The sequence below is a fragment of the Salmo salar genome, chromosome ssa01, assembly GCF_905237065.1.
Source record: "Salmo salar chromosome ssa01, Ssal_v3.1, whole genome shotgun sequence".
In the NCBI taxonomy this organism is placed as follows: Eukaryota; Metazoa; Chordata; class Actinopteri; order Salmoniformes; family Salmonidae; genus Salmo; species Salmo salar.
In genome coordinates, this window is record NC_059442.1 from 168427706 (window position 1) to 168446559 (window position 18854).

Here is an 18854-nt window from a genome sequence, read left to right on the forward strand (position 1 = left end):
CAGAGAGGATTTACAGAGAGGATTTACAGAGAGGAAGGAGTTACAGAGAGGAAGGAGTTACAGAGAGGAAGGAGTTACAGAGAGGAGTTACAGAGAGGAGGAGTTACAGAGAGGAGTTACAGAGAGGAGTTACAGAGAGGAGTTACAGAGAGGAGGAGTTACAGAGAGGAGTTACAGAGAGGAGTTACAGAGAGGAGTTACAGAGAGGAGGAGTTACAGAGAGGAGTTACAGAGAGGAGTTACAGAGAGGAGTTACAGAGAGGAGGAGTTACAGAGAGGAGTTACAGAGAGGAGTTACAGAGAGGAGTTACAGAGAGGAAGGAGTTACAGAGAGGAAGGAGTTACAGAGAGGAAGGAGTTACAGAGAGGAGTTACAGAGAGGAAGGAGTTACAGAGAGGAGTTACAGAGAGGAGTTACAGAGAGGAGTTGAGTAGACATTTAGACATTCTGACGTTACACTCCAAATGCAAGAGATGCGTATAAATCTCTACCAACCGTTATATCTGACTGGCACTCTACCCAGTAAACATGGATACGGGAGAGGCAGCCAATGAAAAGCCTTTGTTTAAACCAAAGAGCGACTGCGGGTGGTCAGATCAGCCGTCCTTAACAAAGAGCCCTCCCCCGCCAGCGTGTTAGGCTGTCCGTTCAGCAAGCCCATCCTGGACAGCTCCAGTGTCCTAAACAGAATACGTAGGAGGAGGAGAGGGCTCGGACATGGATCTAGGAAGACTCAGCACTGGCCCGTCTGATAGAGAGCGGTAATTTTTTTTAATTTATATTAAAAATAAATAAAAAACCGAGAGGCCTTAGAAAAAAGAAACTGAAGGAATTAGCGAAACCCATCCCGGCACAAAACATTAAATAGATCAATGGACTGAATGAGGGCTGAATGAAGACTGCCTATAACGCCTATCGATGCCTGTCCAAGGATCTGGATGCCTACGCCATGAACCCAGAGATGACAATGGACAGCATTGGCAATCTGCATGGCGGACTGAACCATGACCAGGACTTGATGAACAGCCACAGCCCCCATCACACCCGGAACGCGGGGGCTTCTTTGCGGTTACATCAGGATCTGGCTGCTGCATCGTCGCGGTCCGCCATGGTGTCCAGCATGGCAACGATTCTGGACGGAGCCGGAGAGTACCGACCAGAATTATCTCACCCGCTTCATCACGCTATGAGTATGCCGTGTGATATATCCCCACCGGGGATGGGTATGAACGGTACATACACCACGTTAACACCACTTCAACCTTTGCCCCCAATTTCAACCGTTTCGGACAAATTCCACCATCCGCATCACCATCATCATCACCACCAGCGTCTCTCTGGGAACGTAAGCGGGAGTTTCACGCTGATGCGTGACGAGAGATGTTTACCAGCAATGAACAACATCTACAGTCCCTATCATAAGGACATGACCGGGATGGGTCAGAGTTTATCCCCGCTGGCCAGCAGCCCTCTTGGCAATGGCTTGGGTCCTCTTCATAATACACAGCAAAACCTCCATAACTATGGCACACATGGGCACGACAAGATGCTAAGCTCCAACTTCGATGCCCACACTGCCATGCTGGCCAGGGGGGATCAACATCTCTCAAGAGGCCTCGGTGGCCCCACGGCAGGTATGATGCCGCATTTGAACGGGATGCACCACAGTGGGCACCCGGGCCACCCTCAATCCCACGGGCCTGTGTTGGCTTCCAACCGGGACAGACCGCCCTCCTCCTCGGGACAACAAGGTAACAACTCGGGGCAGCTTGAAGAGATCAACACCAAAGAAGTGGCACAAAGGATCACAGCTGAACTGAAGCGGTATAGCATCCCTCAGGCTATATTCGCTCAGAGGGTGCTGTGTCGCTCGCAAGGCACCCTTTCAGACCTCTTAAGGAACCCCAAACCTTGGAGTAAACTTAAATCTGGAAGGGAGACCTTTCGAAGGATGTGGAAGTGGCTGCAGGAACCCGAGTTTCAGAGGATGTCAGCCCTACGGCTTGCAGGTAAGACAAGGTATCCTCAATAAAACAACCGTTTCTGCTGCAGCCTGTCCGCCTGCCTCTCTCTGCTAGTAGTCAGGCTATAGCCCTGCACTCAAATACAGTTCAGTATCTATCTATCTATCTATCTATCTATCTATCTATCTATCTATCTATCTATCTATCTATCTATCTATCTATCTATCTATCTATCTATCTATCTATCTATCTATCTATCTATCTATCTATCTATCTATCTATCTATCTATCTATCTATCTATCTCACTGCTGACAAGCCTAGATGAATGAATTTCGTCCAAATTACAGTAGTAGTATTGTTATCATTGATCCATAATAACAATCGATATCAATGACAAGGTCAATTTATTTATCTGTCTAAAATTATTTCTCTATTTAATAATAAGCTATTTATGATATTAATATTCTGTACTTAGTGTAGCCTAACCCTTTTTGGGGGGGGGGAATTCTCTTTTAGTGACGAGCAAGTTCTTCTGATGAAATATCACTTATATTTTCATTTTTATATGATATTATTATAGCGAGATACCACCGCTTTTCAACATGTGCAACGTTGAAAACAGCACCAGTCCCTTCATTTGAAATACCCTTCAAAATTGTATTTTGATGTTTTATTTTATTTTTTATTTTTTTAAATGTTATTGTATTTTTTATTTATTTTATTGAATAGACATATTCCTGGAGTAAGCAGCTTAAGGAATATTGTGTAAATCTTGGACTTTTTCTGTGGGTGTTCCGTCAGGGAGAGAAAGAGAGAAAATAGAGACTGGACCATTTCAGACAGAGAATGCCAAAATGCTGTTGAGTGTGATGAGCTTTTTCTTTCCAATCAAAGCCAGAGATGCGTTGAAAACAGGCCAAATATATCTAAGGTTGGTCTATAGTAAGGCTGGTGCCCCCTCTAGCGAGAACGCGTAGAACGACTTAGACCAGATTTCTTTTGTTCCGCCAATGCGAAAAAATGAACCGTCGGTTTCCTTTCAGAATTGATTGTAGATTGTATTTACTAAAGGTTTCTCCTTTTATTTTAGTTCACTGTTCTCACGATCCTCAAAAAAAAAAATTGTTTAAATATGTAGTAGACTATATTGACGCAAACAAACATTTGCTATTATATCAGTAAATGCTATTTATTTATTCTTCACTGATAAATAACTCGATATAGCTACGTAATCCTAAATGTAAACTATTACAGGCTGTATATTGACGTTTACATGTATAGTGTGGAAAGTTGACTGTTTTGACTAAAACCGAAGGGGATACTGCCTAATTGAGATGAGATTTAGAGAGGAAGACAGACCATCGGCGAATAGTGGATCAATATTTCAAAAATTGTGCGCATTTTCTAACAAGGCATTATATATAAAAAACAAAATATGCAGCCTGCTTTACTGTAAGACCAGAACAACTACATTAGATTTCATTTATATATAAATTCTTAATGTATTGGCGATAATGACATTTAACGAGGCTATAATGCAGTAACTGATCACATTTGAGTCATTTAACAGATGCTTTTATCCAGAGCGAATTACACTAGTAAGTATATATATAGTTTCATTCGTGCTTGTCCCCAACGGGAATCGAACCCAAAAGCCGGGCGTTCTAAAAGCCACGCTCTACCAACTGAGCCACACGGGAAAATACTCTCTTTAGATGGAAAGATATTAGGTTGCTCCATATGCTATCTGTCATATATATATATATGTGTGTGTCCCTTCTATGAGCAGCGGAAAATGCCTGGACCGGAATCCGGTGAACATTGAATCAGGCCTTTAAAAAAAAAAATGTAATATTCGTATTAGTTATGGAACTATTGTAAAATAATTGGCATCATTAAATTATCACCAAATATAGCCAATCACTGGTAGCCTATTTTGACAGAGGAAATGGCTTCCCTTGTTCCCCGCAGCAGAACACTATAGTTTACAGATGGCCATGCGGCTCAGGGCTTTGGGGGAAGGTGTTATGTGATCGGCTCGGCTAGCGAGGCAGCAGCCAGGGAATTGAATAGAGGGAACAGAAGCTGCAGCGCACGGGGCTCAATGAATTATTGATAGAAATCTCTGCGTGACCAACAGCTTGTCGCGGGGTTAACCAGCTAGGCAAAATGTGGAGGAGACAAGGGCGCCCGGGCTTTTGTTCGTTGTTCGTTGTGCTGTAGGTGTAATGACGTAAATAAATATCACGGATTGAAAATGCTGAATCATAGAATTATGTGAAAGATGTGGTTGTAATATAATTGGAAATGAAGGGATGTTTTTACTGTCCCAGTTAATCACCTTATATAAAATACATGTATATAGTATTCTTACAGGCGTATCAATAGGTATATAAGCATTAACAACCATTACAGTAGTTGTTGGTCGTATAGTAATTATTGGATACAGTTTCTACTGGAGGAAATAGAACATCTCCAGGTGTTCTTTCGCTGCAGGGTCTCAGCACCGGGGAAAATGGACTCGTCTTGGTTTTATTAGTCCGGTCAAATCAAACGTGACACTTGACTCAAGCTTATTCCACGCGCACTCACATTGCCGCATGCAATCAGTCTGTCCTGGTCCTGCCTGACACCTCGAGGTGCCTGCCACGGAGCCGACAAACATTCCCTGTTACAGCTAGCCTAGCCTACATCATTGACATGCAACTCTTACAAGTCCAGCTGAACTAACTTTTCCAAATAAATAATCACACGGGATAGGCGTCATGATAGAATTATGGACGGTTGAGATCGACCAGGTGGACCTTATAGCCCACTGAAGAATTAAGGAACGGGTGGATATATATATATATATATATAGGCACAATAAACAAATTAATAGGCCTATAGAGACATAAGAAAACCCAACGTTTTATAATAATACACCTATAGACTATTGAACATTTCCTTGTTTATATTTATATATATACTCTAGGCTAAGGCTTTTATTTAGGTGTTTAAATAAAATGTCAGATTTATGGAGATTTTGTGAACATTAGCTATGTTATAACACTAGAACAATTCCTACATAAAAATAAATAAATATATATATATATCAGTAGGTTAATACCTTACCAAAATGTCGTGAAATAAAAAAACGCCAGGAGGCTACGTTTCACAATATTCATCTGGCGTCATTGTGAAATTAAACACAAACTAAAATAGTTATTCAAAATCACATGTAACATTAAATTACATAGTTACATCTTTACTGAAGGAAAATTATGTTAAACACAGAAAACAAAATGGAAACGTGATTAACGAACAAAAACACAAGACCAGGCTCAGAATTAAGACAACACACATTTTTTTGTTTTTGTTTACTGTCACTCCTGTCTTTCAGTTAAGTCATGCGGTTATGTCACTTTTTTCAAACAAATCTGTTAGGCAGTGGATCAATGGCGATAATCCCCACAAGATTAAAAGGGCATTAATGCTGACAACAATAACATAAACGTGTGGACCCAGATCTCATTGATCTACAGAACCCGATCCGGAGTCGTTCCAGTAATGCTGACGAATCAGGCGGGGTGATGCCCTCTTCCCATCACTGGAGCTATCTCTGCAGCGTCTCCTCTCATAACACCCACATCAACCTATTCTCAGACCAAACACTGTCTGTTAGATTGACAGTGCACTTTGACAAAGACTGGATTTAAACGTGTGTGTGTGTAAAGAGTATTATTGCAGCCTAAAATAACATGTTTTAAATGTGATTTAACCTTGTATTTAATGCATAAATTAAGAGTGACAGTGTGTGGGGTTTCCAGTTTCCAGGTTTGATGTTTGCATATTTGCATATATTCATATAGGTGCTCTCATCCAGAAATGGGGACATTATTAATCAATTAATATTCAACATGATCTCCTGCTTTATTGATTTTTGATTTTTAAAATCTACATTTGAAGAGTGAAGTACAGTATGTATATATATATATATAATATGTCGTTTCTATCTCATGTACACTGAAGCGGGAAATCCTTAACAATGACATTTCAAATGCAGAGTAATAATAAATGAGTGTGTATTTATCCTAATGTTGTAGTTGACTTAAACATACAGTGGCTAGAGAACAGATCACCACACCAAGCCTTTTCCCTGTGTGCCTCCTCCCTTACAGGTACCAATAGAGAGCACGCCATGATTGGGTCAAATGGGATGCACTGTCAGACACTGACAACATTGTGCACAGGGACTCAAAACTATGGTATGTCAAAAACAATAAAGTAAATATGTAGTAATGCTCAACAGATACACATATACCTAGTATTATATACCTAGTATTATATACCTAGTATTATATACCTAGTATTATATACCTAGTATTATATACCTAGTGTTATATACCTAGTGTTATATACCTAGTGTTATATACCTAGTATTATATACCTAGTATTATATACCTAGTGTTATATTCCTAGTATTATATACCTAGTATTATATACCTAGTATTATATACCTAGTATTATATACCTAGTGTTATATACCTAGTATTATATACCTAGTATTATATACCTAGTGTTATATACCTAGTGTTATATACCTAGTGTTATATACCTAGTGTTATATACCTAGTGTTATATACCTAGTATTATATACCCAGTATTATATACCCAGTGTTATATACCCAGTATTATATACCTAGTGTTATATACCTAGTGTTATATACCTAGTGTTAATACCTAGTGTTATATACCTAGTATTATATACCTAGTGTTATATACCTAGTGTTATATACCTAGTGTTATATACCTAGTATTATATACCTAGTATTATATACCTAGTGTTATACCTAGAATTATATACCTATTGTTACATACCTAGTGTTATATACCTAGTGTTATATACCTAGTATTATATACCTAGTATTATATACCTAGTATTATTTACCTAGTGTTATATACCTAGTATTATATACCTAGTATTATATACCTAGTATTATATACCTAGTATTATTTACCTAGTGTTATATACCTAGTATTATATACCTAGTATTATATACCTAGTGTTATATACCTAGTGTTATATACCTAGTGTTATATACCTAGTATTATATACCTAGTATTATATACCTAGTGTTATATACCTAGTATTATATACCTAGTATTATGTGTAGTTAGTAGATGTGTATTTAGAATGAAATCCCTCTTTAATTGATTGAATAGGGTTATTGGATTCATATTAAAAAGAATATATCCGGTATTGGAATAAAAGTAATGCTGGATTGGAAAGATCCAATTGTGGGTAATAGTCTTTAATGTGTGGTTGAAGGCCATTTTAAGGTAAAGTAGGTCTACTTATGGTCTTAGTTAGTTACATTGTGATGAAAAAACAACCATTAACCCAGACATTTATCCGTTTTAAAAATGATGAGGGGGGTTGTTTAGAAAAGTAAAATATATATATATATTTTGTCAGTAGGTAATGTGTGCATGGGTTCTTTGACAGTGCTAAATTATCCAGTGAGTTGATGAGTTCACATTGCTTTGAGATTAGCCAATTTTATAAACTTACAATATAAAGATCTGTTTTACTGAACAACATGTGTCTCTCTCTCTCACAGATCTGTTTAACTGAACAACATGTGTCTCTCTTTCACAGATCTGTTTTACTGAACAACATGTGTCTCTCTCTCTCACAGATCTGTTTAACTGAACAACATGTGTCTCTCTCTTTCACAGATCTGTTTTACTGAACAACATGTGTGTCTCTCTCTCACAGATCTGTTTAACTGAACAACATGTGTCTCTCTCTTTCACAGATCTGTTTTACTGAACAACATGTGTCTCTCTCTTTCACAGATCTGTTTTACTGAACAACATGTGTCTCTTTCACAGATCTGTTTTACTGAACAACATGTGTCTCTCTCTCACAGATGTTTTACTGAACAACATGTGTCTCTTTCACAGATCTGTTTTACTGAACATGTGTCTCTCTATCACAGATCTGTTTAACTGAACAACATGTGTCTCTCTCTCACAGATCTGTTTTACTGAACAACATGTGTCTCTCTTTCACAGATCTGTTTTACTGAACAACATGTGTCTCTCTCTCACAGATCTGTTTTACTGAACAACATGTGTCTCTCTATCACAGTGTGTTTTCCAACCCCAGTCTAGATAACAGAAGGCTGAGTAGCAGTGTTTCTCCTCTCCAGTTAAAGCAGTAGCTATTAGATCATCTGCTAGCCTGGTCTGACTGGCCACACAGTCCAACAGTGACTCTCTGTATCACCTTGTCATCTCTTCATGCTGTCAACACACAGCTTGTGTAAAAGGGCAAAGTTGATTCCCCCCCCCCCCCCTCCGCTCGCTTCTAAAACCAAAAATACCCTGATTCACTCACTCTTGGTCACATGCAACCCCTGTCTGTCTATAGACAAAAGCACTGAACCAAAACCATGCTTGGATATGTAAATTATGTAGTAATCAAACAAATTATACTTTTCAGAATCTTACTGGTTTTGTGATTTTTATTTGGATATATTTGTCGGTCATATTCGACTTTGAAGCAACCAAAATGCTGGACACTAATATATGGTTGATACAGGGCTATAGTGTGTCTGAAGTATCAGTTATTTATGTATTATAAGTAGTATTGCAAGGAGTAATATAAGTAGTATTGTAAGGAGTAATATAAGGAGTATTGTAAGGAGTAATATAAGGAGTATCATACGGAGTATCGTGAGAAGTACTATAAGGAGTATTACAATGAGTAATATACAGAGTATTTTAGGCAGTATTATAATGAGTATTATGAGTAGTACTATAAGGAGTATTATAAGGAGTATTATAAGGAGAATTACAATTAGTATTACATGGAGTATTATAATTAGTATTATAAGTAGTATTATAAGGACTATTATAAGGATTATTATACGGAGTATCATGATAAGTATTATACGGAGTATTATGAGGAATATTATAATGAGCAATATACAGTGTATTATAATGGGCATTATAATGCGCAATATATGGAGTATTATAAGGAATATTATAAGGAGTATTACGAGCAGTATTTTAAGGATTATTATATGGAGTATTATACAGAGTATTATGAGCAGTATTATAAGGAGTGTTATAAGGAGTGTTATAAGGAGTATTATAAGGAGTGTTATAAGGAGTATTATAAGGAGTGTTTTAAGGAGTATTATAAGGAGTATAATAAGGAGTAGTATAAGGAGTGTTATAAGGAGTATTATAAGGAGTATTATAAGCAGTGTTATAAGGAGTATTATAAGGAGTATTATAAGGAGTGTTATAAGGAGTATTATAAGGAGTAGTATAAGGAGTGTTATAAGGAGTGTTATAATGAGTATTATAAGGAGTATAATAAGCAGTGTTATAGGAGTATTATAAGGAGTATTATAAGGAGTATTATAAGGAGTGTTATAAGGAGTGTTATAAGGAGTAGTATAAGGAGTATTATAAGGAGTATAATAAGCAGTGTTATAGGAGTATTATAAGGAGTATTATAAGGAGTGTTATAAGGAGTAGTATAATTAGTGTTATAAGGAGTATTATAAGGAGTATTATAAGGGGTGTTATAAGGAGTGTTATAAGGAGTATAATAAGCAGTGTTATAGGAGTATTATAAGGAGTGTTATAAGGAGTATTATAAGGGGTGTTATAAGGAGTAGTATAATTAGTATTAAGAGGATTATTTGTCATAGAAAAGCACAAAACACTGTTGCATGTTTTGGGTCTGAGTTTATTCTGTGTGTGAGTGTGAGTGTGAGTGGTGTGTGTGTGTGTGTGTGTGTGTGTGTGTGTGTGAAAACCTTGACGGTAGATAAGTGGAACAGGATTTTAGTCCCCCAAATCCCTCTGAGACAATTTCCTTATCAGTACAGTGACATCACCAGAAGTCAATGAGAGGGAGCTGTGATTGGTTGTTTCACAGAGCTAATAAATAAGTCTGGTTATGAACCTTTGGACTGCTGGCTGGTGTGGACACTGTGATTCCTAGATAGGCTGCCGGGCTCCAACCATCATCCTGTTGATTAGAGAAAGAGGAGACACAGTGTGTGTGTGTGTGTGTGTCTACCTATCTGTTGTTAGCAGGAAGTGTCTGCCTGTCTGTTGTTAACAGGAAGTGTCTGCCTGTCTGTTGTTAGCAGGAAGTGTCTGCCTGTCTGTTGTTAACAGGAAGTGTCTGCCTGTCTGTTGTTAGCAGGAAGTGTCTGCCTGTCTGTTGTTAACAGGAAGTGTCTGCCTGTCTGTTGTTAGCAGGAAGTGTCTGCCTGTCTGTTGTTAACAGGAAGTGTCTGCCTGTCTGTTGTTAGCAGGAAGTGTCTGCCTGTCTGTTGTTAGCAGGAAGTGTCTGCCTGTCTGTTGTTAGCAGGAAGTGTCTGCCTGTCTGTTGTTAGCAGGAAGTGTCTGCCTGTCTGTTGTTAGCAGGAAGTGTCTGCCTGTCTGTTGTTAACAGGAAATGTCTGCCTGTCTGTTGTTAGCAGGAAGTGTCTGCCTGTCTGTTGTTAACAGGAAGTGTCTGCCTGTCTGTTGTTAGCAGGAAATGTCTGCCTGTCTGCTGTTAGCAGGAAGTGTCTGCCTGTCTGTTGTTAGCAGGAAGTGTCTGCCTGTCTGTTGTTAGCAGGAAGTGTCTGCCTGTCTGTTGTTAGCAGGAAGTGTCTGCCTGTCTGTTGTTAACAGGAAGTGTCTGCCTGTCTGTTGTTAGCAGGAAGTGTCTGCCTGTCTGTTGTTAGCAGGAAGTGGCTGCCTGTCTGTTGTTAGCAGGAAGTGTCTGCCTGTCTGTTGTTAACAGGAAGTGTCTGCCTGTCTGTTGTTAGCAGGAAGTGTCTGCCTGTCTGTTGTTAGCAGGAAGTGTTGGTCAGAACAATCTCATCTAAGAGCTAAGAGCAACAACACATTAAGGACATCTGTTAGCTAGCTAGGCTGGAGAGCTAAGAGCAACAACATTATGCACTGACTGTATTATTGGCATTCAGTAGAGTGCAGCAATGTAGAACTATTTATCTGAAGGAATGTGTAAAACTACATGTATTTGTATTTGTATTTATTATGGATCCCCATTAGCTGCTGCCAAAGCAGCAGCTACTCTTCCTGGGGTCCAGCAAAATTAAAGCATTTTGTACAATTTTAAAACTTTACAATACATTCACAGATTTCACAACACACTGTGTGCCCTCAGGCCCCTACTCCACCACTACCACATATCTACAGTACTAAACCCATGTGTATGTATAGTGTGTGTGTGTGTGTGTGTGTGTGTGTGTGTGTGTGTGTGTGTGTGTGTGTGTGTGTGTGTGTGTGTGTGTGTGTCTGTGCCAACGTTTGTGTTGCTTCACAGTCCCCGATGTTCCATAAGGTGTTTTTTGATCTCTTTTTTAAATCTAATTTTACTGCTGCGTCAGTTACTTGATGTGGAATAGAGTTCCATGTAGTCATGGCTCTATGTAGTACTGTGCGCCTTCCATAGTCTGTTCTGGATTTGGGGAATGTGAAGAGACCTCTTGTGGCATGTCTTTTGGGGTATGCATGGGTGTCCGAGCTGTATGCCAGTAGTTTAGTACTTTTCAATACCTCATAAATAAAAGTGGTGATGAAGTCAATCTCTCCTCCACTTTCAGCCAGGAGAGATTGACATGCATATTATTAATATTAGCTCTCTGTGTACATCCAAGGGCCAGCCGTGCTGCCCTGTTCTGAGCGAATTGCAATTTTCCTAAGTCCTTTTTTGTGGCACCTGACCCCACGACTGAACAGTAGTCAAGGTGCGACAAAACTAGGGCCTGTAGGACCTGCCTTGTTTATAGTGTTGTTAAGAAGGCAGAGCAGCGCTTTATTATGGACAGTCTTCTCCCCCATCTTAGCTACAACTGCATCAATATGTTTTGACCATGACAGTTTACAATCCAGTGTTACTCCAAGCAGTTTAGTCTCCTCAACTTGCTCAATTTCCACATAATGTATTACAAGATTTAGTTGAGGTTTAGGGTTTAGTGAATGTTTTGTTCCAAATACAATGCTTTTAGTTTTAGAAATATTTAGGGCTAACTTATTCCTTGACACCAACTCTGAAACTAACTGCAGCTCTTTGTTGAGTGTTGCAGTCATTTCAGTCGCTGTAGTAGCTGTTAAGTGTTGAGTCATCAGCATACATAGACACTCTGGCTTTACTCAGTCAGTGGCATGTCGTTAGTAAAAATTGAAAAAAGCAAGGGGCCTAAACAGCTACCCTGGGGAATTCCTGATTCTAACTGGGTTATATTTGATAGGTTTCCATTAAAGAACACCCTCTGTGTTCTGTTAGACAGGTAACTCTTTATCCACATTATAGCAGGGGGTGTAAAGCCATAACACATGTTTTTCCAGCAGCAGACTATGATCGATAATGACAAAAGCAGCATTGAAGTCTAACAAGACGGTCCCCACAATCATTTGATCATCAATTTCTCCTCAGCCAATCATCAGTCATTTTTATAAGTGCTATGCTTGTTGAGTATTCTTTCACCCAAATATATTTCTGGAATTTACAGTACAGTAAACAGCCTTTAAGTGATATACAGATGTTTTAAAATCAGAGGCGGGGCAAGCCACTGGCTTTTAGAGACATATTCTATACCTCCTCTGGAATTTTACAGAAACTGCCTTTTAAGGAATATAAAGTGATGCTTTGAAATCAGAGAGAAAAAGCGAGTGCTAGCCAGAATATTTTTTTTTAGATAGGCTATGTATTGTATTCTTAAAGCTTTCCTGATGCTTGTATAAAAGCTGATAAACATGACCCTGCTGTGTTCTGGTTGGTTTGTGTCTCTCTGTGTGTCTGTGAACAAGTGCAGACATCATTACTGCTTATGTTTTGTGGTAGAATATTGATCTATCTCCAGGACACCCTCCATCCTCCATGTCACTACTCTAGCCTCCTCTCCTTATGTACTTATTGATTGCGTCCTCTAATGACACCCTATTCCTTATTTAGTACACTTATTTTAACCAGGGCCAATAGGGCTTAGGGGCTTTGGTCAAAATTAGTGCTTAGGTAAAAGGGTGCCACTTGGGAAGCAACCATACAGCTGATCTCAGACCTATTAGCTGACTTTACATTGCTGGATCTTAATTGGAATGTAGTGTGAAGTAACTCTGACACACCGTACGGATAAAATGTTTTTATGGATCTGTTCATCTTACTGTATATGGGTTTTAATGGTTCATGTTGGATCTAAGCACTATGTTAATTTGGAATTAATTCTGAAAATACAGTGTCATGTTGATGGTCTGAGAACAATAGAGGGATTCTCTCTCTCTCTCTTGTAGCTTGGTAGTAAGATAGACTTTATGATAGGATACCATATAATCACTTTGCTGACCAGGGTAATGTTAATTCTGGGGAAAAAAATTCTAAACATTTAATGTGGTGAGCCAAACAAACAGTCCTTTCTGTTCTCGTTTATACATAAACACTCTTACTTGACACATAATAATATGTAATATCAGGCTCTAAAACATGTGGTTTACACTAAAGTATGTAATGTCAGGCTCTAAAACTTGATTTAGACTACAGTAGGTAAAGGTAGGCACTATGACATGTGGTTTACACTACAGTAAAGTATATAATGTCAGGCTCTACAACATGTCTTAGTGCCTACCTTTACCTACTGTAGTATGTAATTACAGACTCTATAACACTTGGTTTACACTACAGTATGTAATGTCAGGCTCTAAAACATGTCCGGACCAGACCAAAAATCAATGTCCGTGGACATGGAAATCAAGGATGGTTCGGACAAGACCAAAAAAAGACGCCCAAAAGGCGTAGGCGTCGGTCCGTGCTTACTGGGGTGTAGCCTACAGTGTTGCCTGACATTTAAATGTATGAAGGCCCGACTATGTGGTAGGCCTTGCATTTGTAAAACAGGCCGTTGTTTTGACTTTATTAGTCCTGATTCCTGTGACTCATCATTTTGTTTATTTAAGCTCTGATTACCAGCTACCCAACTTTATCAGGAGGTATCGTGACACTATTTGCAATGTGTTTACACAGCGGGAAATGTAGAAGTATTTTCCTTTACGCTATGATCAGCTCGTAAAAAAAAAAATTTATGGATACAAACTTGAAACCACGGATCATAACAATTTAGCGCACGGGATGAATCTCCTGGAAAGCAATTGTGAGTAGACTAATTGTCCATTCCATATCGTCCATTTTACTTTGACCTGTCCTGTTTTTAGGATTTGTTGTTTGTTAACATAACAGCACATTTTTTTTGCAGGCTTGACTATATTTGATTGGCCACCATTTTAGGTTAGGCTATTTGATTGGAGAAACCTGCATGATGTAAAAAAAAAACGTAAGCCTCATTACATTGTCATCCATTTTATTTCCAGCCTGAAGGCTACAGAAAAGGCTGCGTACTCTTTCTACCATATCCCGTATCTGCTACATGATTTATGTCAGATGATATTATTTTGGACGGAACGTTGGTGGAGCGCAGCAGCAATGCATCCCTCCAACAGCACCCTGGAGAGGCATGCTGGGAATGGATAAGATACATATTGTGTGTCCCTTTTGCCTTTGACAAAGTGGGCACTGCTTACCACAGGGCGACATTAGCGCTCACCTAAAAAGCCCAGACGGTTGAGATAAATGATTATTTCTGGGGCAGAATTATGTGAGGTTTTATGTGTTGTTTTTGGAGGTGTGTCTTGGTCAGTTTAGCTCAGAAAATGTTGCACTCGTCATAATAATTCGTTCCAACTTCAACGGGTGGATCTCCCTATGCGCTTGGCAGTGTGCCAGTAGAAATGCATCACATCCTCATATACACTGACTGTACAAGGCATTAGGAACACCTGCTCTGTCCATAACATAGACAGACCAGGTGAATCCAGGTTAAAGCTATGATCCCTTATTGATGTCACTTGTTAAATCCACTTCAGTCCAGTGTAGGTGAAGGAGAGGAGATGGGTTAAAGAAGGATATTTAAGCCTTGAGAAAATTGAGACATGGATTGTGTATGTGTTCCATTCAGAGGGTGAATGGGAAAGACTATATATTTAAGTGCCTGGTTTGAGGGTGTCAAAAACTGTCAACACAGCTGGATTTTTCAACCTCAACAATTTCCCGTGTGTATCAATAAGGGGCCACTACCCAATGGACATCCAGCCAACTTGACCACAACGGTGGGAAAAATTGGAGTCAACATGGGCCAGCATCCTTGTGGAACGCTTTCAACGCCTTGTAGAGGTCATTGTAAATATGAATTTGTTCTTAAAGGTTAAATAAAAAAGACAAAAAATTAAAAATAGAATCCCCGACGAATTGAGGCTGTTCTGAGGGCAAAGGTGGGGATGCAACTCAATATTAGGAAGGCGTTCCTAACCATGGGTAAGACGGGTCGTTATCCCTCTGATAAAAGAGAGGAGGAACTCTACCTTATCGATCATAGGCTACTGATTGATTGAACCTTACAAAAGAAAACCCTTACCTTAACGCCTCATTTCCCTCTCCTCTGGAAACGTTAAACTCTTCTCTCTGAATAATATAATTACGTTTTTTGATCCTACTGTAACCTGTCCTATGTGGAAAGAAACCTTGATTGAATCACTGGAGTGTGGACTTTCATTGTCGGAGGAGATTTCTCCTTCTCCAGGTGTAGGCAGTTTCGGTGCGTCCTGGGTTAGCAATTGCTCTGTGGGGGGGGGGGGGGGGGTTCGGTGACTGTAGCCTAAGCATAATAGAAAATTATGAGAGATAATTTCATCATCACACAAAGGTGTTGGCCTTGGTGTTGTGGTTATGTCAGGAAGCCTTGTTGATGTTTTAAAAAAAAATAAAAAATCAGTAATCTGAAGGAAACCTAGACAATAGTAGCCTATTGTGACATCATTTATGGCCATGAAATGTAAATTGTGATTTGTTTGATGCGATAGTTAGAATAGCAATAACCAATAGGCTATCTTCCCCATTTCTAGTATTTAAGATGAATTACAAAGACGAAAGGTTGCATCCACAGTGTGAATAGCCTTTGTAAAAAGGAATTGAAAGCCTTGACACTCGTGAGGCAAGTTGCGTTCCAAAAAAATTGCCCAAGAAAAAAAAAAAAGTAAATACATAAAATCATTTATCTTTCGAACTATCTGTGTTTGATCATTTTCCTTCAATTCGCAAGAGGCTGAATGTATCTCACCGGAGAAAGCATCCGAGCGAGCAAAACAGCGCCCCCTCTGTCTCAGTATGTGTAGGCCATCTATCTGATGCAGTCTGGTCAAAAAGAGTATGACATTGTTGCAGCCTGTAGTAGCATTGAAGGCAAGGAAATCCAGCGAACATCTGGCCTCCCTTGTCAAAAAAGTATAAAACGTTTGCCAATCAGCGTTGAGCTAGATAAACTGTACCTTTCCTAAATTAGCCATGGATGGAGATAGGGATTTGGACTTGGGTTTTAATTCATTCTCCGTTCTGGCCAATGATTATAATGGCGATTCTGATCCAACCATTAATTCATACATTGTTTTGCCCCTTGCCGGAGAGGATGGAAGTTCAATATGTAACTAGATGTAAAAAGGCTAATGTTAACTAGCTAACGTTGCCCATGAATGGAAGTTAAGCTAGCGATCAAGCATTTTAGCCAAGTAGCCTCGGACAACAACAAATAAAAGCATGTACTGTATGACAGAGGGATAGACTGTTTCCTCAACATGAGAGAGGAGGATGGCGTTTGTCTACATTTACGGTGAATCAATATGTTTTTTATTTGCCCGAACACGAACAGAAATCAGAACCATGGAAAGCCACATCATATTTAGCTTACGTTGATTGGACTAAATCGTTTTTTTGGTGTATTTTAATTGTCACTGTATTAGACAAAGAAGAGGTGATTTGATGATGTTGAAATGTTGAAGTTGAAATGGTGCTGGAATAGTGGAGGCAGCTCCTGTTTTCTTTGCGATTTGCGGTAAGTCTCTGTGGTACTAAATCAATAGTTGTTTAGTGGTTCGAAAATGTCTGAAACATTAACTTGCTTGACCATGCTGTAGGTCATGTAACTGTCTGTTACTGTACATGCAATATGCTTTGTGGACTTCACTGGACAGAGGTTGCTATCCGGTTTTGTCAGAAAACAAAGGTGTAGTTGAATTTATGTTTTCCTGTCTCGGCCTTTAGGCCTATATATCACTGTCGAAAGGCAACTTAATTAGCAGGTTAAAGAGCAAACCACGCAATTATCACAACACATACAGAATACTAAGAGTGTGCAAAGCTGTCATCAAGGCAAAGGGTGGTTACTTTGAAGAATCTCAAATATAAAATATATTTTGATTTGTTTAACGCTTTTTTGGTTACTACATGATTCCAAGCTTAACACTGCAACAAGATTAACACTGCAACAAGATTAACACCGCAACACGCTTAACATTGCAACATGCTTAACACTGCAACACGCGTAACACTGTAACAAGCTTAATAGCTGCAACAAGCTTAACACTGCAAGAAGCTTAACACTGTAACAAGCTTAACACTGTAACAAGCTTAACACTGTAACAAGCGTAACACTGCAACAAGCAACGCAAACGAACACTGTAACAAGCTTAATAGCTGCAACAAGCTTAACACTGCAACAAGCGTAAAACTGTAACAAGCTTAACACTGCAACAAGCTTAACACTGCAACAAGCTTAATAGCTGTAACAAGCTTAGCACTGTAACAAGCTTAACACTGCAACAAGCTTAACACTGCAACAAGCTTAATAGCTGTAACAAGCTTAGCACTGTAACAAGCTTAACACAGCAACAAGCTTAACACTGCAACAAGCTTAATAGCTGTAACAAGCTTAGCACTGTAACAAGCTTAACACTGCAACAAGCTTAACACAGCAACAAGCTTAACACTTCAACAAGCTTAATAGCTGTAACAAGCTTAACACTGTAACAAGCTTAACACTGCAACAAGCTTAACACTGTACCAAGCTTAATAGCTGTAACAAGCTTAACAGTGTAACAAGCTTAACACTGCAACAAGCTTAACACTGTAACAAGCTTAACACTGTAACAAGCTTAACACTGTACCAAGCTTAATAGCTGTAAAAAGCTTAACACTGTAAAAAGCTTAACACTGCAACAAGCTTAACACTGTACCAAGCTTAATAGCTGTAACAAGCTTAACAGTGTAACAAGCTTAACACTGTAACAAGCTTAACACTGTACCAAGCTTAATAGCTGTAATAAGCTTAACACTGTAACAAGCTTAACACTGTAACAAGCTTAACACTGTACCAAGCTTAATAGCTGTAACAAGCTTAACACTGTAACAAGCTTAACACTGCAACAAGCTTAACACTGTAACAAGCTTAACACTGCAACCAGCTTAATAGCTGCAACAAGCTTAACACTGTAACAAGCTTACCACTGCAACAAGCTTAACACTGCAACAAGCTTAACACTGCAACAAGCTTAATAGCTGTAACAAGCTTAACACTAACAAGCTTAACACTGCAACAAGCTTAACACTGCAACAAGCTTAACACAGCAACAAGCTTAACACTGCAACAAGCTTAACACTGCAACAAGCTTAACACTGCAACAAGCTTAATAGCTGTAACAAGCTTAACACTCTAACAAGCTTAACACTGCAACGAGCTTAACACTGTAACAAGCTTAATAGCTACAACAAGCTTAACACTGCAACAAGCTTAACACTGCAACACGCTTAACACTGCAACAAGCTTAACACTGTAACACGCTTAACAATGTAACAAGTTTAATAGCTCCAACAAGCTTAACACTGCAACAAGCTTAACACAGCAACAAGCTTAACACTTCAACAAGCTTAATAGCTGTAACAAGCTTAACACTGTAACAAGCTTAACACTGCAACAAGCTTAACACT

At 39.1% G+C, this 18854-nt stretch overlaps 1 protein-coding gene across 3 annotated transcripts in view; it reads left to right on the forward strand.

Moving 5' to 3' along the window:
• Positions 1–678: 678 nt before the first annotated feature.
• Positions 679–18854, forward strand: part of LOC106572165 (one cut domain family member 2) — a 31138-nt gene continuing 12962 nt past the window's right edge. Inside the window, exons 1-2 of one of the 3 annotated variants that reach the window (XM_014146081.2) lie at positions 680–2010; positions 6127–6213. In XM_014146081.2, the coding sequence (XP_014001556.2) occupies positions 894–2010; positions 6127–6213 (1204 nt within the window). In that variant the 5' untranslated portion in view covers positions 680–893. Of the gene's footprint in view, positions 2021–6126; positions 6214–18854 lie in introns of all 3 variants that reach the window. The other 2 variants (XM_045693984.1, XM_045693979.1) reach the window with 2 other exon arrangements.